At 34.3% G+C, this 21,363-nt stretch overlaps 1 protein-coding gene across 3 annotated transcripts in view; it reads right to left on the reverse strand.

Moving 5' to 3' along the window:
- The window catches only part of EPC2 (enhancer of polycomb homolog 2), a 112,620-nt gene that overhangs the window by 14,512 nt on the left and 76,745 nt on the right, over positions 1 to 21,363 (reverse strand). For 2 of the 3 annotated variants that reach the window (XM_033112670.1, XM_033112671.1), the window contains exons 4-10: positions 19,185 to 19,391; positions 13,132 to 13,280; positions 12,231 to 12,363; positions 9,903 to 10,094; positions 6,882 to 6,971; positions 5,493 to 5,638; positions 5,038 to 5,381 (exon numbers count right to left, since the gene is read on the reverse strand). In XM_033112670.1, the coding sequence (XP_032968561.1) occupies positions 5,038 to 5,381; positions 5,493 to 5,638; positions 6,882 to 6,971; positions 9,903 to 10,094; positions 12,231 to 12,363; positions 13,132 to 13,280; positions 19,185 to 19,391 (1,261 nt within the window). The remainder of the gene's footprint in view (positions 1 to 5,037; positions 5,382 to 5,492; positions 5,639 to 6,881; positions 6,972 to 9,902; positions 10,095 to 12,230; positions 12,364 to 13,131; positions 13,281 to 19,184; positions 19,392 to 21,363) is intronic. The other variant, XM_033112672.1, reaches the window with a different exon arrangement.

The following is a 21,363-nucleotide window of genomic DNA, read 5'->3' on the forward strand; positions in this document are numbered from 1 at the left end:
TTTCTCAAGACTGCTGTGGCTATTCAGGGTCTTTTGTGGTTCCATATAAATTTTATTTGTTCTAGTTCTGTGAAAAATGTCATTGGTATTTTGATAGGTAATTGCCATGGAATCTACAGATTGCTTTGGGTAGTATGGACATTTTTAAAAAATGTTAATTCTTCCTATTCACGAGTATGGTATATGCTTCCATTTCTTTCTGTTTCCTTCAATTTCTTTTTTCAGTGTCTTACAGTTTTTTGAGTACAGGTCTTTTACCTCCTTGGTTCAATTTACTCCTAGGTATTTTAATTTTTTTGATGCAGTTGTATATGGGATTTTCCTAATTTCTCTTTCTGACAGTTCATTATTGGTATATAAAAAAGTAACTGATTTGAGAATATTAATTTTGTATCCTATTTTACTCAATTCATTTATCAGTTCCAACAGTTTTTTGGTGGCATCTTTAGGGTTTTCTCTATATATAGTATCATGTCATCTGCAAATAATGAGTTTTACTTCTTCCTTTGCAATTTGGATGCCTTTTCTTTCTTTTTTTGTCTGATTGCTGTGGCTAGATTTCCAATACTATGCTAAATAAAAGTGGTGAAAGTGGGTACCCTTGTCTTGTTCCTGTCTTAATGAGAATGCTTTTAGTCTTTCCCCATTGAGTATGCTATTATTAGTTGTGAGTTTGTTGTACATAGCTTATTATATTGAGGTATGTTCCCTCTATATCCACACTTCGCTGAGAGCTTTTATCATAAATGGATTCTGGATTTTGTCAAATGCTTTTTCTGTGTTTATTGATATGATCATATAACTTTTATGTTTCATTTTGCTTATGTGGTGTATCATTTTAATTGGTTTGCAGATACTGAATCAATCTTGCATCCCAGGAATAAATCCCACTTGACCATAGTGTATGATCTTTTTTATGTATTGCTGAATTCGGCCTACTAATTATTTTGTTGAGAATTTTTGCATCTATGTTCATCAGGAATTACTGGCCTTCAATTTTCTTTTCTGGTTTTGAAATCAGGATAATGGTGGCCTCATAAAATTAGCCTGAGAGCTTTCCTTCCTCTTGAATTTTCTGGAATATTTTGAGAAGGACAGGTGTTAATTCTTCTTTGAGTGTTTGCTAAAATTCACCTGTGAAGCCATCTGGTCCAAGACTTTTGTTTGTTGCAAGTTTTTTGATTACTGATTTCGTTAGTAATAACTTGTTGGTTCAGATATTTTGTTTCTTCTTGATTCAGTCTTGGAAGATTGCATGCTTCTAGGAATTTATCCATGTCTTCCAGATTGTCCAATTTGTTGGCATATAGTTGTTCATAATATTTCCTTATAATCCTTTGCATTTCTGTGGTGTCAGTTGCCACTTCTCTTTCATTTTTTATTTATTTGGGTCCTTTTTTTTTTTTTGATGAGTTTGGTTAAAGATTTATCAATTTGTTTATATTTCTAAACAACAAGCCCTTGGTTTTACCAATCTTTTGTATTGTTTTTTGAGATTCTATTTTATTTACTTCCACTTTGATATTTATTATTTCCTTCCTTCTCACTTTGGGCTTTGTTTGCTGTTCTTTCTCATGTTCCTTTAAGTGTAAGGTTAGACTGCTTATTTGAGAGTTTTCTTCTTTCTTGAGGTAGGCCTGTATTGCTATGAATTTCCTTCTGAGGACTGCATTCGCTGTGTTTCATAGATTTTGGGTAGTTGTGTTTTCATTTTCATTTGTCTCAAGGTATCTTTTGATTTCTTCCTTGATCTCACTGACGACACATTCAGTAGCATGTTATTTAGCTTCCATGTGTTTGTGTGTTTTTCAGTTTTTTCTTGTAATTGATTTCTAGTTTCAAACCATTGTGGTCAGAGAAGACACTTGATGATTTCAATCCTCTTAAATTTCAGACCTGTTTTGTGTTCTAACATGTAGTCTCTCTTGGAAAATGTTCCAAGCGCACTTGAAAAAAATGTTATATTCTGCTTTGGGATGAAATGCTCTAAAAATATTTATTAATTCCACCTGGTCTAGTGTGTCATTTAAGGCCGCCGTTTCCTGGTTGATTTTCTTTCTGGAAGATCTGTCCATTGGTGTCAATGGGTGTTAAAGTTCCCTATTATGATCATATTACTGTCAATCTCTCTCTTTATGTCAGTCAGTATTGGCTTTAAATATTTAGATGCTTCTACGTTGGATGTATAAATGTTTACAAGGGTTATATCCTCTTGTTGGATTGATCCCTTTATCATTAGGGAATGTCCCTCTTTGTCTCTTACTATACCCCTTGTTTTTAAAGTCTCTTTTGTCTAAGCATTGCTACCCCAGCTTTTTCCCCCCTATTTCTATTTGCATGAAATACCTTTTTCCATCCCTTTATGTTCAATCTGTGTGTGTCTTTTGATCTGAAGTAGGTTTCTTGTAGACAGCATATGCATGGGTCTCCTTTTTTTTAAATCCACTCAGCTATACTATGTCTTTTGATGGGAGCATTTAATCCATAAAGTGATCACTGATAGATACATAGTTACTGCCATTTTATTATTAATATGTATGTTCTCTCCCCACCCAACCCTTATTCTTCTTAAATAAATCCCTTTAACATTTTTCATAATACTGGTTTAGTGGTAATGAACTCCTTTAACTTTTTCTTGTCTGGGAAGCTCCTTATCTGTTCTTTGATTCTAAATGAAAACCTTGCTGGGTAGAGTAATCTTGGTTGTAGGTCCTTACTTTTCATCACATAGACTATTTTGTGCCAATCCCTTCAGGCCTGAAAAGTTTCTGTTGAGAAATCAGCTGACAATCTTATGGGATATAAGATTAATAAATAACTAGCTGTCTCTCCCTATATGTCTCTGACTCCTCCCAAGTAACCGTCCCTCCACCAGAGCCCAGGGTGGGTGCCTGTGAGCGAGCGAGTCTGTGGGGGGTGGGGTGAGAGGCCTTTAAGAGGACATCTGGGTTTCCAGCCACCTTCCATCTCACTGAGACAGATGGATGGAATCCTTGCTGATTTTCACTGCCAGATGTAGTGGGGACTCCACTTCCCCACAGCAGTACTTCAGGCTGCAGAGCTCATTCTGGGGCTGGGGTATTTCGCTCCTCTGAGGACCTCAGAGGCCAAGATATCCCTCCTGATTCTTAACCGCCACATGCAGGTGTGGGGCTGGCCATTCTGCATCTCTGCCCCTCCTACCAGTCTCAAGATGGCTTCTTCTTTATAGCCTTAGTTTTAGGACTTCTGTTCAGCTAGACTTTTGTATGGTTCTCCAGGTTAATTGTTCTATAACTTAGTTTTAATTTTAATGTGGTCATGGGAGGAGGCAAGCACAGCATTTATCTACTCCACCATCTTGGATTCCTTCTTCTCTTGATGTTATGATTTTTTAACATTTGTGATTTAAGTTCCCTGAGAAGTACATAATATTATTGTGTTATTTTATGCTAATGTATGGTAGTGTCATAAAATTCTAGAACTGATTATGAAATTAAGTTACATTAAGTTTTATTCTGGATCAATACATATAGAGTATTGATGATACAATAACATATGCAGCAAATACACATTTTCTGGAAAAGAGGTAAGTCAAACAGATCTGATGTTTATCAGGAATGTACAGTAGAAAGCTGCGAATATGTGGGCATGTTCAAGTTGAGAAGGAACATATAAATCATTTTTTTGGTATAATACACATTAGTAGAGAAGAAACTCACTCTATGGTCAAATCTAATTATAAATGCCTATTTTGATATGTTTTTAAACTCCCTTTTTGGCAAAAAATTATTTAGAGTAATTTTTGGTACAGGAATTCCAGTTCAGCTAAATAATTTGAACAATGTCTTAGAATTGGATGACGAAAAGATCTGACTTAATATTTGTCAACTTCCTACTATCTTTAGATTTCTAAGTATCTTGTCACCTCAAAATCATACTAGGTATTTATCCATTTCAGTTTCAAATGCTCATTCAACTTCACAGACTCATGAACTTTATATAACAGGATGACATTTCCCTTACCTAAGTTTGTTTAGGAGAAAATTAACCCACTAATTTGGAGAAATGGTATGCCAACTTCCAATCATTCAAACAAATCCAATTTTCCATTACAACCTTTAAACAGATAAATGTCTAGGTCAAGTTGGATAATAAGCAGTTCAGTAACTAAAAAAGACTGAACATCACTGAGACCAAATTTCAAGCTAAAATGATTTAAAATCACTTTAAAGAAGTTTAACATAATTTTCTGTACTAAAATGCACTATCTAGGAAATACTTTAGACATACATACACATACTTTTTACAGAAAGAAAAGTCAAGATAGTCACATCTAGTTTTCTCTCTGGATACCACGCATCATTTGCAATGTATACATTATAAGGATATTTATAAATTATACATACTTGCATACATATGATAGAGACTATCTATAAAAGGAAACAAATCAAAATTACATTTTAGATTCTCTAGATATACATTATTTACAATGTACATGTCATAAAAATATTAATTTGAGCAATGTCTCTTAAAATAAAAAAAACTTCCAATCTCAATGAGAGGTAAGTTATCAGATACAAATTTTAACTATTCATAGGGAGCCCCTCAAAAATCATTTTTCAGAAAGAAAGTTTCCAATGGTACTCTCGAGGAGCAATGCCTACATTTAAGCAAAGTTAATACATAAAAACGAAAATTGTCTTTAACAAAAGCTGACAGTATTGTGCTACGACGCTCTTGTTTGCAGCTTATAACCACTTTGTCCATAAGGATCCCTATGCATTCTGCCCACACATTCACCACAGCAGGCACACGCTTTTAAAGTATAAGTCAGTAGTTTTATAGGTATCAGGACATTTTGTTTAAAATGTAAACCACAATAATTAGGTTTAGTTTCTTAGGTTGGGGGGAAAAAAAAGGAGGTTAAGATAAAATTGTTTTCCTCAGTATGACTATGCAAATGAACCTCCAAATTTATCCTGAGAATTTACTGAGTATATAATAAAAATTAAAGAGAGAACAGTAGGATATACCTTTAACAAAGTGACAGCTTACCTGATATTCCATTCTTGCTGGTGTTCAATAAAGCTACAGATGCTGCAGAAACTCTTTTACTGTTCACAGTCTGCCCTGGTTTTCTTGAGGTACATTCTTCACTATCACTGTCCTGTACATTTAGTATCCTTGGCTGGAAACACTGTAGTCGACATGATCTGATATTGCTTAATATTTCAGAAAGGGACAGTCTATTTTCACAATGTTTACTGGAAGCATTGGTCCGAGAGAAATTAGAAGAAAAGTCTATAGTTTGGGAAGAGCTTGAAAAACCATTCAGCATTTCAGGGTCTATCTGTTTCAGGACTGGGTCATGTTCTGTGGATATTCGGTCCATTATGACCCTGAAAAGTAATAAATATAAAACCAAATATTATCTGGAAGAACTTTAACATTTTCTCTGTATCTTCTCTTCCTGCTGGTAAACAAAATCCAGGCCAAAACGAATAGTTTACCTTCCACCTCTGCCAATTCGCCTCCTTGCAAATCCTATACATCTTCTTGGGACTGTGAGTGTTGTAAGGCAATGCCTATATCTCAACTTATCCAAATCTGCCAATTCTGAATTTTCTAACGAATGGTTAGCTTGGTCCAAACGAGGCTGCAAAGAAAGAAAAAATAAATAAATAAAACTCTGAGTAAATCTGAAATGACCAAAAGCTAAGTCATGATAAAAATAAAGTAACTACAGCAACAGAACAATTAAAATTTAGATATAAACTGTAAAATTGAGGTTTAAATGATATTAACTAGGTAAAATTTTATAAAATTGAATCAAAAGTTCATACACCAAAATAACTCAAACTGAATTTAGCTTATAAATCCATTTAGGATATATTTTAAAAAGGAATACATCTTTAAAGAATAATATGGCTTTTTCCATGTCGAAAAGTAGAGATAGTGAAGGTGGTAGTTTATATTTATAGGCTTCCTACTGAGATAGACTAGAAGGAAAATTTTTTTTGGACTCAAAATTGCACTTGAAGCACGCACGGGTCAAGCTGACACTTCCTCTTTATTTTTAAGAACACAGTCCATTTCTTTGCCTTCCCATTCCCTTTATTATTCTGTTTTTCTGTCTTATGCCATTTTCATAATAATTTCCCCTTTCTCTCATCACATAAGCTGTAAACAGCTCCCCACCTCTTCTACATTACACACAAACCCACCCCCTGAAACAATTCTAAGTGTATGCATTTACCATAGTGCAATAAGACAAATGGTGTCCACAGCCATATATGAAAGCCACCTTCATAACTTATAGTTACTCCCTATCTGAAAACCTGAGCATTTGGGAGTAAGGGTCATTCCTTGATATAATGGTGTACCAAAACTTGACTTAATAGCACCAAGTAATTTCTAAGTGTGTCAAAAGTTATGAATATAATTCTTAGATAAAATATTGCCATGAGGAAAATTTTCAAATGATTCCTTTGTGATTGATACTTACTGGGTATATATCCACAAGATGGGCTTGTCTAACAGTAAATTTCAATAAATACTTAGCAGTCATCAAATGTTCAATTAGAGATTCTGGGCTTACCTAACTTGAGCAATGACACAGTAAGTATTTTTTGTAATTGCTGAATTACAGCTATAGTGAAAGCCCAAAGTGAAACTGGATTTCTAAAATATGAGGAATCATCAATTTCCAGGTAAAGGATTCAGATATTCTTTGAAAGAACTCAGTACTTTTGAGTATCTTTTACTGGTATCTGCATAGCGGATATTAAATTAAAAATGATGATGGATTTCCCATTTTTAGATCCAGACTAAGTCACCTTGACCAAGAACTACCTGTTAATTCCAGTTCACAAAAACACCACAAAAAATAAAGTTCTTACAGCATAATACTGGCATCCTGCTCGCCTCCTGAAAGCACAGGGACCGTCAGGATCATTTTCTTCTTCAGGTTCTGATACTGGGGACGGTACCTAGCAAAAAGAGGCACAAGACATTCCATTTAAGAGTTATCAAAAGTCAATAAACCAATCTTTGTAATGGTCTAAAATTAGAATCTGATTACAAAGAGTAAATCACTCCTGCATTACATGTAGTAGATAGTGAGTTCTCTAAAACATTTAAAGACTAGCAAAAATTTTCTATGGGTAAAAATGATTCTTTTTAATGGATTACTTCTTGCAGGTAAGTTCACGTGGTATTGTTTAATTACTTCTGATCATGGAAGTGCTACAGACTTAAAAAGAATCAGTACAATTTTTATATATCCCACTTATATTTTGTAAATAAAGTATGTGGTCATAAATACTTTATTATGACAGTTATGCTTCACCTATAGGTAGGTGTTGTTTTATCCAATAATGTTATCTCTTGGTAATAAAGGCAAAAACTAGGCAGGAAAAACAGGCTTATGAATAGCACCCCATCCCAATAAAGGCCATACATTTTATTCAAAGGGGAGTCCCTTATTTCCCCACTAATGTTTTCTTAAAATCAGTTTTTAAACTTAGCAAATCGGAAGCAGAAAACCAGAGAGGAAAGAAGACTTGCTAAAGGTAAGCAGGTTGGTTGCAGAGAGAAGTGATAAACCCACAATCTGACAGCAAAAGAATGAATAAAGACCTTCAAAAAGCTGCCACATATTAAAAAGCATTCTGCCTGGGACCATGTGATATTAGGTCAAATGCCTGTACAATCTGAGTGGACTCCTATGGTGGCACTGATACATTAACAGCACACTTTACAAATGTCATCCAAAACAGACTACCTGATATACAAATATACTCTGATATGGCAAGGAAATAACATGGTTTTGATAAATTTCTACCCATGATGGTTAAAATTGATTAAAAAAAAAGGGAGTTTTGGTACTTAAGTTTCAGTTGTTTCGCAATTTCACTTTGGAGTACATCTCTTTTTCTGACAACGCTGGCTCATACAAATTTACTTGAAAATTTTGAACCTCACAAATCCCTCTCTTCCTATTTTGAGAGGAAAAATGTTTTCTCCACAATTATTTCCAAACTGTGGTAATTACCACTGAGAAGGGTCATCCAGGGGAGAAAGGTATTTGTTTGAGGTTCCAATATACCTCCACCAGCCCTATGGGGGAGACACAGAAACAGTAAGCTAGGGCTGATTCTTCTTCCTGGGGAACCAAGCTCCAAACCTGAAACTTGAAAGGAAATCCCAAATGTGAATTTTACACTTTGGTTCCTTTGCAAATCATCTACCTCTTTTAAAATACACAAAGTGTCACAGTCTTAAAAATTCTTTGCATAAAGTATACCACCCTTTCCTTTCAACCACCATTCCCAAGGAGTGGATTTCAGAATTTAGTCTGAGATACAGAAGAGACCACCATTTTAAAAGAATCAGAAGCATGATCAAGAAGAGACAGGGTTTTTAGTTCTGCTCTGCTGCGAATGTTGGGTAAGTCTGGTTAAAATGAAGATCCCTTTATGCATGAGGAATATATGACTAGTATGTTGAGTATGCCCTATTATCAGGGTGGATAGACTGATTCTAGCACTAAGGGAAAAGTTTCTACAGGTCAGAGTATCCCATGGCATCATTCTTATATGGCAAAACATCACAGGCCCTCATTAGCACCACCGATGTAAGACTAGCATGTCATATTCTGACTTAAAATTCTTTAATAATTTCTGAATTAGGTGTAACGTAGATAGAGGTTCTACCCAGCTAGAACCATCATCCTTTCTTTCCTTTGTGCTTATGTTCCAGCAATGCCAAATTACTAGCAGTTGTCTCTAATGTGCTGTTTTCTCTGCGTAGGGCCCTCTCCTTTCTATCTGGAAAACCACTACTTGTTAGGACATTATTTTCCTCATTCCTTCAAAATGGTCATTTAATTAATGTTCCATGGCTATTCAATGTCCTGCCTGAATATAACTGGGTGATCTTCTGACAAAAGTAATGAATTATTTAAGTACTTTTCAAAAGCACACTAAATTAAACATATCTTTGTGCATTTGTTACAATGCACATGAACGCTAAACTATTATCTGGGATAGGAAACCTAAATCAGACAAAAGAATAAAAATATATATAATCTAGCCAAAGGACACATTTTATGTAAGCTCTAGATTTTAAACAGTTAAAACAAACACTGTTTTGTAAACAGTCTTGCTTCCAAATATATCTATGATATTGGTTTTTAAAATTTGTTTCTTTTAAAGCAAGTAAATCAGAATGTTAAAATATGATAAAGCCTGTTTATTATAGTATTCTCTTAGGTTGCCTATACCATACAGAAGAGGGGAAAAAAACACCTGGATATTGCTAGCCCAGGTGCTAAACAATATATATATTTTTAAAATTCATCTTTTAACATATGAAATAAAGGTCTTGTTTTAAAAATACCATGTATGAAAGTAAAATTAAGATTTTAATTGCAAACATTTTGCTATAAAACTGTTACAATGTAAACCAATGAATTATCTTCACAAGTTAAAACTTGAACCAGTTCTTCTAAATCTTCTTTATAATCAAATAGTTATTGTTAAACAAATTAGCAAAATTAACATTAAAAGTTGTTAAAAACAATGCTGGTAGAATATGCTAAAAAGGGTCGTGAATATTTACAATTATGCATTAGACGCCTTAAAATATTGATAATCTTTGGTTTAGTAGTTCCATTCCTAATAATCTATTTTAAACACAGAGGGCAAAGATAGAGACGTTCCATAATAAACTCTATCCTACTGATGGAAAATAACAAAAAATACCATTTCAGTGGCTATATAAATAATGTGGAAAATGTTTACGCTATACCATTAGGTGAAGAAAGCAAGAATCAACTCTCAGATGTCAATTATGTTTTAAAATATAGCAATATAGAAGACTAGAAGGAAATGTCTTTAAAATAGTTTTAAAACAAGCACCTGTGGAAATTCATCTTCATCTGAGCTGTGAAAGTCATATTGCTTAATGTCACTCTTATTGATCACAGGCAATGTCTCAGGAGTGGGTTGCTGAGATGTTATCAAAGCCTCTGCTTTAGGCTTCTTTGGGTACTTCTTCTTTTGACGAACCACATCAGAAGCCTCTTCTTTCAAAGACAAATGATGAGGGTGCTGTTTACATGACGATTTTTCCCCCAAAGGAAGAAATGAAAATCATTTTAGAAATCATGAAAAACTATACTGCTCTTTGAAAAACATACATTTTTACCAGGAGGTGATTTTATTTACTGTTTTTAATATGTAAAAGTTATGTGATCATGAATTGCAAAATGTTTTATATCTGCAAGATATGATAAAAATAATTATGGTACTTAAGTTTGCTTTTTATATTGTTATTAATTCTTAAACTAAGATGCATGATTTTTTAAAAAATTGCTTTATTATGCAATCCAGCATTTAAAAAGTATTTTAATTTCATTTAAATCCACTGTACCAATAATGAAAATTAGTAACTTTTTATTTTTAAAATAACTTGAATTAGATTATGAATTCACTAATTCATTTAAATGCTTACTGCCAATTTTTTAAAAATGTCAATTTTTGGAGAAAAAAATAAGCTTATCAAGTAGGAAAAAACCTTCGCTTTTTAGAATGTAGAATTACTGCTGCAATAGAACAATAATCAAACTGTTCTCAAGTACCCCAGAGTTCGGCGTTGGTACTTCAGAAGCCATCTGGCAAAGAGACCGGCTGATGGGGTGGGTTTCTAGCCCCCACCTCTCCTCAACAGAGCAGCTCTGTTTCTGTTTGAACATACAGGCATTCCTTTTAATAAAAGGGACCTACCCCTTTGAAAAGTTTGAAAACGACTCTTTTAAGCACCAAAGTACAAGCAATATGAAAGGTGTAAAAATATTTAGGAAGTTATACATTTCCCCATGTAGCCCAGATTTTTGTTAAAACTACTGTAGGGTCAAAAATGGTACATACAACGAAAATGCTGCTGAAATGCCAAATTATTTAGTGAGATATAAATTGCTTCATACAATGGGTATAGCTACAACACCAAAAAGAAAATCCCAATTTCTTAGAAACTACCTATACCTTAAGGTGGGATGTGTGACAAAGAAAACATAATTGACTATGAGTAATAGGGGAAAGCAACAATGGATGCAACCATATCTCTAGAATTAGTATTTAAATAGGATGAGTGTTTATTCTCAGAGATGATCGAAAGAATCAATGTATAATAAAGGCAGATTCTGTCAGTAATTTTGGGTTGAGATTTTTATATTCTGTGCCTACCAATCACATACCTCAGGAAAAGCACTGATTTATATAAATGGATTTTAAAAATAACATACCAAATGACATTTATTACATCGATAATATTTTGGCTATAGAGGCAAGTGTGATTTAAAGTGAATCAGGTAGGTGGGCTAGATGCCTGTGATTAATAAGAAAGAACTCTGATGTTTTGAACTGACATGAGTTGAATAAAAAGTTTTCCTGCTCCACATTCTTCCTTGACCTTTAAGAATGAACCCATGAAAAATGAGGATTGCGTATATTTTTAAAAGATGAATTTTCCACAAACACCTAAGTCACTTTTTAAATCTTGCTACACAGTAAAGCTCTATTGCCTAATGCTTTAGTCAATACCTGTTTATTGGTTAAATCTAAGCTCCTAAAATTAAAAGTCTAATTTTTGTGTATCTATTGAATACTTTAATTAATGTACCACGTGAATACTGAATAAATATAATTCTTTAGTCTAAGAGACTAAAGGAATCACTGCATCTGGCTCTTTATGAGGAAGGAATTGTAATCTAGAAGTTAGAGGACTTTTTCAAGTCACTCAAAGTAGACAGCAATGGATAAATGCTGGTTCTAGCAATAACGATGAGAATAAGAATAACTTACAATAGTCTCAATAAGGAAAGCATTTAGATTTTGATGCTTGCCAGTACGATGCAGGATCTGCTAAGGATAGTGATAATAAGTAAAGTTTACCCTTATTCTCTAGGGAAGCAGATGGCATCGTGGAAAGCACATGGTCCCTGGACTCAAACCTTAATCTGCCACTTATTGGCTATTTGTCACACAGAAGTAAATTGATGTCAAAGGTTGTTATAAAGACTAATGAATCATACGTATCTCAAATTCCTAGGAAAGTGCTTGGCAAATAGTAAGAACTAAATACATGTTCATTACTTTCTTCTTTAACCAAACTATACCAAGATAACTGCAAAAACCAATAACTATGATCAATATTACCATACATGCTTCTCCCCGGAGAATATTCACCTTAGGTTTACATTCTGGGACTTTGTGATGATTTCCATTATGAAGAGTTGCTGGAGTGGCATATAACTCTTTTTCAGATCTACTGATTTTCACTTCATTAAGGATTTCACCACCATAATCTCCCAAATGATATCTTGAAAAGGTAACAAAATATAAAAAAATTTGCATAGTTTAAAAATAAAGAAAAACTAACGATACCTCAATTAATTAGAATACAACTAATCAAACAGAGCCAGCAATTAATCAGAGTATTCCTAAAAGACAAAATTTATACGAATAAAGCAGCTCATATTTGGGATTTAGTAAACAAAACAAAACAAAAAAATCTCTAAGGTACACAGAAGACGAATTTCTCGTATATTTTGTATTTTGAAGCACCAGGAAATGATGTTTATAATGCTTACCTCAGGAATCACATAAAATTCGGTTAGATTTAGTATAGATAGTCTGATTATGTAGAAAAATCACGATTACATTAGAGAACAACTTCAGAATGCATTGAAACAAAAATATTTTCTACCCAGTCAGAAAATAAAATCAATTAAAACTCTCATTTCCCTCAAATTTTGTTTAACAGTAACTTTAATATAGAGAATTGGACAAAATGACCTTTAGGTACTTTTCTAAACAGAATTCAATGATTCTGAAAAAAAAAAAGTTAACTGTATTAGAGGATCTATACTGCACATAAAAATATCCCCCAAATTGGCACTTCAAATTATAACCCAATTAAAAAAAAACAACTAGTAACCACAATTCTTCAAGAAAATGTAGGTTTTGTTAGAGAATAAATTTCAATTGTTTTAAAGTTAGCAAAAAATAAAAAACAATTCTCATTTGGTTATATTTTGCCCATCATTTAGCTAAAGCTGCCACTAGTGTGTAATAGTATCAATGTTACCTTTTTTCCACAACTTCTAAGGTTAAGTGCAATAATTCTCGTTTTGTTTTTTCTCTTCTCTTAATCATTTCCAAAATTGTTATGGCTCTACTAAACTCTCGTCTGAGTTTCAACATCTTTTCATAAGAGGCTTCATCATTCTTACGATTCTATTGAAAATAATGAAAATTTAAGAGTAACAATTAATCCAATTATCCACATTTCCAGCATCAACAAAATCTTATCAAACCCAAATTCACTGTATAAAAGCAAAATGTTAAAAAAATCATCTAAACAACAACTACATTAAAAAAAACCTTATCTATTTAACTCTGAATATATGAATATAAGCAACTATCTCTCAATAAATATTCAGAAAAAAATGTTGCCAGCTGTTGAAAAGATGGAATGACATAGAAGGGATAATTCCAATGTAAACATATTTTTAAAAGTTTGCCTAAAACAAAACCTAGTGTACCAGAAAATGTAGTACATTCATTTGGTAGCAATGTATTTTCCAATGATAGAGAGAAACAGTTCTGTTAAATCAAGGTTACCTAAAAATAGCCAAAATGCTTCTCTATCCATCCATTCAGGTATGTAATTAGGGCTGGACAGTTCAATATACTATAGTGTAAAAATTTACAATGGCAAGCAAAGCTTCACTTCAGAATTTCAGATATAAAACTGAAAGTGGGGTATAAAACATCTCAAGGAATGAGATTATAAAACATCTCAAGGAATGAGATTATCATGTTTCAGTATAATAACACCTCACTGTAGGTTAGAAAAAAAGATTTAGTGAAAATTCTGAATTTCAGAGTATTGTTAAGAAGCTCTTACTTTGGAGTGTAGGAAAGTGTCTGAACAAACTTAGAGTGACAGTCTTGTTTAATAACTAGAGAAGTCTCGGTTGTAATTAGAAGCAACTATTTGTATATAAGTTACTATTAATATAAAACATTTTGTTCAATCAAATAGCCATAGACCACTTACTTTATATTAGGCATGAAACTATTTGTTTAAAAACAGACCATTGCAACTTGTCATGCTATATGTCCACACAGACTGCACTTAAATAATCTTTCCATCCTTGAATTAATAATGCAATATAACATTAGAAAGAACCTGAAAAAAGCCATGTTTCATACTGGAAGATTATAAAAGAAAATAAAACTTAAGAAAGACTCAAAGTTTTGCTCTTTTTTCTTTTGTGTATAGCTTCTTATATTTGAAAATTAATCATCACCTATAAACTCAGTCCCATTAAGGTATTGCATACCAAATATTAAGAAATGCTATGTTAATAAGTCATTCTTTTATTGCATCAAAAGGAAATTAATCTTTTTGTTTCCCCTTCAGTACTATGTGACAAAATGCAAAATTTTAAGCATGATTTTCAGCATTTTACTTCCCTTCTGATAAACAAGCAGCAATCACATCTTCCCATTGAAAAAAAGTAACATTACCAAGAGCAAATATTAAAGTGTCCACTCTGTGCAGGGTATTGCACATGTTCCCTATCCTCAAAAGGCTTCAAGTCTAATGAGAAGGAGACACATACAGATTCAAAACATGAATGATGATACAAGGCTACATGCCATCTGAACAATACTCAGAAGTGCACCAGCACCTTTGAACATCGCTTCGCTCTTCACTAGGGTTCCTCCTGACTGTGTGCTTCTGCCTGTCTTACTCATTCACGTCCTGCTCTCTTTAGACCCAAATAACCACCCTTCCTAATTTTTCCTTTCCTTGGTCCTATTTCTTTCTACTTTTATTTTTTTGAAATATCAGATTCACAAAAACGTTACAAAAACAGTATAAAGAATTCCCATATAGTCTCCATCCAGATTCACCAAATGTTAATCTTTTACATGTTTTCTTTCTCTGTATGTATATACATACATACATGCACATATATGTGTATACAGAGGGTGCCAAACAAATATATACATTTTTTAAGAAAGGAAAACTGTATTAGAATTGTAATACTCAATATATACTGATAACAAAAGATGAATGACTACAAGTCACATCTGACATCTGCAATTACAAGAGGTGCTCAAAATGGTTACCATCAGTGTCCAGACACTTCTGATTACAGCAAACTACTGCTTGAGCAAAGTGTCCACTTGTATACATTTTGGTACCCCAGTATGTGTATATATGTATATTAGTTATGGACTGAATGTTTGTGTCCCCTGAAAATTCGTATGTTGAAATCCTAACCCTGCTGTGTGATGGTACTTGGAGGTGGGGCCTTTGGGAAGGGATTAGATATGAGTGTGGAGTCCTCCTGAAGGGATTAGTGCTCTTATAAAGGAGACCCCAAAGAGTTCTTTCCCCTTCTACCATGTGAGGCCACAGCAAGATGACCACCCATGAACCAGGAAACAGGCCTACACCAGACACCGCATCTGTCGGTACCTGGATCTCGGACTTCCTTGGCTCCAGAACCGGGAGAAAGAAATATCTGTTGTTTAAGCCACCCTGCCAGAAAAATTAAGATATAATGCCCCTTTATCCTTACACAGTTTAATGTGTATTTTCAAAAATCAGTGATATTCTCTTAGATAATAATAGTACAATTATTGAAATCAGGAAATTAACGTTGACGTAATTCTACTAATTTACAGATTTAACTTTTTATCAATAGTCCCACTAATGTCCTTTTATAGCAACAGTCATATAAATATATAAAATATATAGAGAGAACAATTACATTTGTTGCTATAAAGGACATTAGAGAGACAACAGTCATTTTTATTATTAAAATTCATTAGTAGTAATAAATTTTTTTCTAGTCTAGGATCTGATTCAGGATTAAAATTGCATTTAGTTGTCATGTCTTTTTAATCTCCTGTAATTTGGAACAGTTTCTTTGTCTTTCTATGGTGATCATGATAGTTTTGAAGAGAGGCCATTTTTATAAAACGTTCCTCAATTTGGGTTTCTTTTATGTTTTTCCACAATTCAGGTTTTACATTTTTAGTAGAATTACCTCTCTCTCTCAAGAGTTAAATGAGACCTGTTTGTCCCATTACTGCCGATGTTAACTTTGATCACTTGATTAAGATGATACCTACCAGCTTTCTCTAGTCAAATTACTATTTTTCTTTTTTAAATCAAAAAGTGTGGGACTCTGTATCGTGTTTTTCCTATTTCCCCCCACTAGTTTAGTATCCATTGATTCTAACTTTTGCCTGAAACAATTATTACTAAGGTGGTTGCCAAATGGGGATTTTCAAACTCCATCATTCCGCTGACATTTTTAAGTTCAAAATCTACTATAAAGAAATGTGTATGTACCTTTCTCTCATCTATCAATCATCCATTCGTTCATCTATTCATCCATCCATTCACGTCTATCAGTATGGACTCATGGGTTACTTATATTCTATAGTTATCCATTCCTCCATTTATTTTGACACTCAAACTTTCCCAGGTCTGATCAGTGGAGTCCCCCTTCAAGCTGGCTCCTGAGGCCTTCTGACATGGCTCCGACATTCTTCGGTCTTCAATCATACTCTTATTTTCTGACATAGCAGAATGTTCCAAGCTTATCTTGATACTTTCCCAGCCCCAGACCTGGGATCAACCATTTTTCTAATGAACTCTGGTTCCTTTGAATGGAAAACGGTATTTAAAATCAAAATCTACAGGTTAAGCATGCCCACTACTACTGAGTGTCTCTGCTTCTAGACGCTCTCAGCAAACAGAGCTAGGAAGTAAGTACCGTATGTACACATGCACAGGTCTCTATCTAATTCTAGCTATATCAGTATTAATATCCATAAGTTCATACTTTCACCTTTTCTATGCTTTTAACATGGCCTTACTCCTGTATTCAGATCTGCTTTCTCTCAACTGCCAATCCCTTTCTTCTTGTTCCAGTTACATACTAAGTTTAAGTTCAGACCTACTGCCAAATCTCTGGAAATGGGTCTCAAACAACTTCACTTTAGAATTAACTATTGATCTTTCCATAAACAAAGATAATTTACAGGTGATGGTTATGTGCAACCAGACCGAGAACCACTACCCTGTGAGTTTCCTCTCCTGTCTAACTTGCTTCTTCTGAGCCACACAGAGGGAGGAGAGATGGCACAGATGCTAACAGTTGTATCTATGAGGTTAAATGTATTAAACGTAAATGCTGAATCAAGACTTCCCAATCAGTGCATTCAGACATGCTGGTGCCTTAAGACTACCTCATTTAAAAATGTCCTAAAGTACTTAAGCACTCCCAAATTAATTTAGTGAATTAAAATTAAATTCTAGACTACTAAGCAAGTATTTCAGAAGTGCTTTACTTTCGCCTTTGTATCATCTACACAAGTGTTTTTAATTTTGTGGAAATAGAAAAGGAAGCCGAGAATCTCTGTTAGCTGTGTTCATTTTTGCATCCCAATGCTTGCCCACCTCCTAAACACCTAAGGAATATTTATTGTTGATTGCTTTCCCAACTTTCTCATTTTGAAACACAAGCATTTCTAACCAGCAGCACCATCCGTGAAGAGGAACAGTCTTTGGTCCCACAACTGAAAACAGAGAGGAGTAAAAAGACTACTGGGGAAAAAAATGTTCCACTTTGCAGAGGAAGACGAAAATAACAGACAAGAGAAAGCGTAGGACTTAAAAGAGTGTCAGGAAAGAGCTGGAGCAGTCATTCCACAATGGAGAAGTGCCTAAACTCAGGAAACTATTCCTTGCAATTCTCAATATGCACTGGTTAGACAGTAGTGATTTAGCCTATTTAAGAATTTAAACATTTAGAATATTGTTTCCATGTCAAAATATACTGCAAATTTTCAGTACTACTTCATACCCATTCACTGAACGTCAACCAATAGTACTTTTCTTTCAAAAGACATTGCTATAAGTCTATGTTTTGCAATATATCTGATTCAATTACAATTCTTTTAAAAAGCAACTGGTAGTTCCAATTTTTCAACGGTTCAGATAAACCTTTCTGTCCTCATGTCCAAGAGTCCATATTTATAAAGTTTTAGTATATTTACAAACTTATCTCATTTTTGTCTTTTCTAAGTAAGGTACTAAATCTTCATAAAGTATCTTAGATTTCCACAGCTAAGAACTAAAATGCCAAACTGAAAACTTAGCCCCGGTTAGGGAATGTCATTTACATTTGGGAAACCAAGAAAGAGTTATATAAACTCTGGTTGTTAACCAGTAGGGTTTCTCCTAAAATATACTATCCCTGGCAGCTGTTATGCCTCCCAGCTGTTATATTAACAGCTGACAAGGACAAGCTTTCAATGTGAAGAGAAACAGGAATCCACAGATAATGCTTTGCCTCCGATTGTAATTCCTCATGGTTTTTACATTTATGTTCCTAATATTTCACAATGTTAGAGAATGTACTACCATGGATGGTGGTTACTTATGAGAAATGGAAAGCAGTGAATACTCCTCTGAAATAATGCTTTCCTCTATACCATATCATTCTAAAGCATGAGGCCCTAATTCTCTTACTTAAAATTCTGGCTCACACTGCTTCTGAAAGCCAGATGGGAACAAATCCATCAATTTGAAATCTGACACAACTGACAACTTAGAAAAGGAGAAAAAGATTCCACTGTGTTACTTCTGACTGCTGGCAGAAAAGGCTTGAAAGTGAACCTTTCCCTACTTCCCACGACCCCATAGTAGCTAGAGGCAGTCAAGACCATTTTTCCTTGCAAGGATTAGAATATGATTTCAAAGGAACTATATAAGCTGTTAAGCTTCCAAAACAGAGGACATGTATAGAATGTATAGTTTACTGAGGAAATCAAAATTTCCGAGGTACATAAAGACATATAATTCCTCATATCGCTTCACCTGCAAGTCTAAAATGGTATGATCAATAGATTTAAATAGGGCATGGGATTAGATAACTATTGTACACAACTGACCAATAGAAACTACTTTTTAACATCAAGTTCAACAATGTCATCAGCTTCCCTTTATGTTCAAAGTATTCAAAATTATTCAAGTTATTAGCAGAAAAAAATATTCATCTTAAATACTATTAAGGTACATTCAATTAAATCTAATTTGCACATTACCTTTCGAGTTTGCATTTTCTCTGTTCTCCTCCGAAAGGCAACATATGGATCATTGTTCGTAGAGCCATCTCTTTTCTCTTGTTTTATCTGAGGAATGAGGGAGGGCCCTCTGCAGTTTTTACGTTTTCTCACCCAGTAGTCATATACGGCTTTAATAAGGTAATCATCTTCATTTAGCAGCAGTTTTGCTTCTTGAAGTGTTACAAGCTAAATGAAAAATACAACACGTCATCGAACTACAATGTTTGAAAATGAGAAATCAAAGTTAAACTGTACCTATAGAGGAAAATGTGATCAATCTAACAATTATGACCAGATATCATGATGGCAGCAAACAATTCAATTCACTCTAACAAAGGATTTATTAATAAAGAGATTTATCTAAAATTTTTTATTTTATCCTGCGAGGTAGTGAGCACCACTACTTAAAATATTTAAGAAGCCTAGAGGAATGAGAGTTGGGAAGACTGTAACAGATTTATGTCTCAGGTAACTTCTGGACTACAAGACATGCAGGGTCCCTCAAAATTCTGATATTCTATGATTCTACACATTTGAGGATCTACTAATTTTCAACAGTCTCTCAGCTTCTGTGTTTTGTTTATCAACAGAAACTGGAAGATATAGGTTTATTCTTAAACTCCCTCCAAAATAAAAGATGAATATGCTCTATTATATTGCAACTAAATATAAAATGCCTTTTGACATTGTAAAAGGACAAACTTAGCATATTTCCAGAAGTATTAACACTATGCAATTTTGAATTTCTTATACCAGTTACATATAAAAGCAATTCCTCTCTCCAAGGCGGTTATGTACTAGAGAATCCTTGTTCTCAATGCTCCTTCTACTAATGACATTGTTACATCTGGGACAGTGGCCCTGAGTGGCTCCTCTAGGAGCTCTGACATTTGTTTCTTGGGGATCTACTGCTTTATCATTGCACCCAGTACAATGGTGACATACCTTAAACCAAGGTTTGTAAAACTTTGCTTGGTCACATCTGTTTCCTTGCTCCTTACGAAGATCAGAAAGTGGCCTTTAGCAAGTCCACTTTAGCAAGATGGACTAGGGCTAACACATACCCATTTACAGTGAACTTTGGGAACAGATCATGGAGTTTTAGAGCTAGAAAACCTCACTGATGTTTTCCCAATCTTCACTTTTATCATTTTAGAGATGAAGATTCATTTCAAATTAGGCTGAGCTATCTACTAAGACATGTTTCCCTACAACTCAGAAATGAAGAAAAAAATTTTCTCACTCAAATTATAAGATCAACATATCAATTGATCTATAGGTGATACAAAGTCATCTGAAAAAGACATGACCTCACCAAATATATTTCTGATATGCTCTGACTCGTACTGGCATAACTTCATGGAATAAATGCAATCATCATTTGGATTTCCAGACCTATGATGGTGATTACTAGGATTAATTAGTTGGTTTCTTATATAATTTGGCTGCCAAGGTAGTTTGACCACAGGAAGAGAATACACTGACAATGTCAACTCAAGTATTCCAGTCCAATTACATTTAGTGCATTAAAATTATAAGTGGCCATTCTTCAGTTTATTCAATGTCTCAGTGGAGTTGGCTTAAATGCATCTAAGAGGCTGAGTAACTTGGTCTTTAAAGTGGAGGGCCAGAGCCTGGAACATGAGATCTAACCAAAAGAATCAGTATTTCCAAACATCAACTTTAAATGGGCACTTTCCTCCTGTCAGCTGAACTTCTCTGGAATGGTGATGTATACTCCCACAGGCTACACGGACAGTGGTACAGTAAGAGTGGAGCTTTCTGAAGCTAATAAAATTCCACCTCATGCTGACAGCATCATAGCATCACTGGAAGCTCTCGTGCTCTGGGGACCAAGGGAAACAACGCTATGACATGCTACACATGCTTCAGCTGTTTGGCAGTTCTGCTTCTGATAAAATTTTGTAACCTTCACTAATTAAATCAAGAATGTACTTTAACCTTAGAGTGGGAAGGGGGATAGCTCTCCTTCCATCAACAAGCAGAGCAGCAGTGAGTTTCCTATAACAGTGCTATCAAAATAACAGTGCTTCCTACCCTCCCATAGGAGGTGTTAGGGGATGAAAGCACTGCCTCAGATTTCCTTCTCTGGTGCTTCTTGTTCCTGTTAGAAACGCCCTTCTAATTGTTAAGTACC

Source organism: Rhinolophus ferrumequinum, chromosome 8 (assembly GCF_004115265.2).
Source record: "Rhinolophus ferrumequinum isolate MPI-CBG mRhiFer1 chromosome 8, mRhiFer1_v1.p, whole genome shotgun sequence".
In the NCBI taxonomy this organism is placed as follows: Eukaryota; Metazoa; Chordata; class Mammalia; order Chiroptera; family Rhinolophidae; genus Rhinolophus; species Rhinolophus ferrumequinum.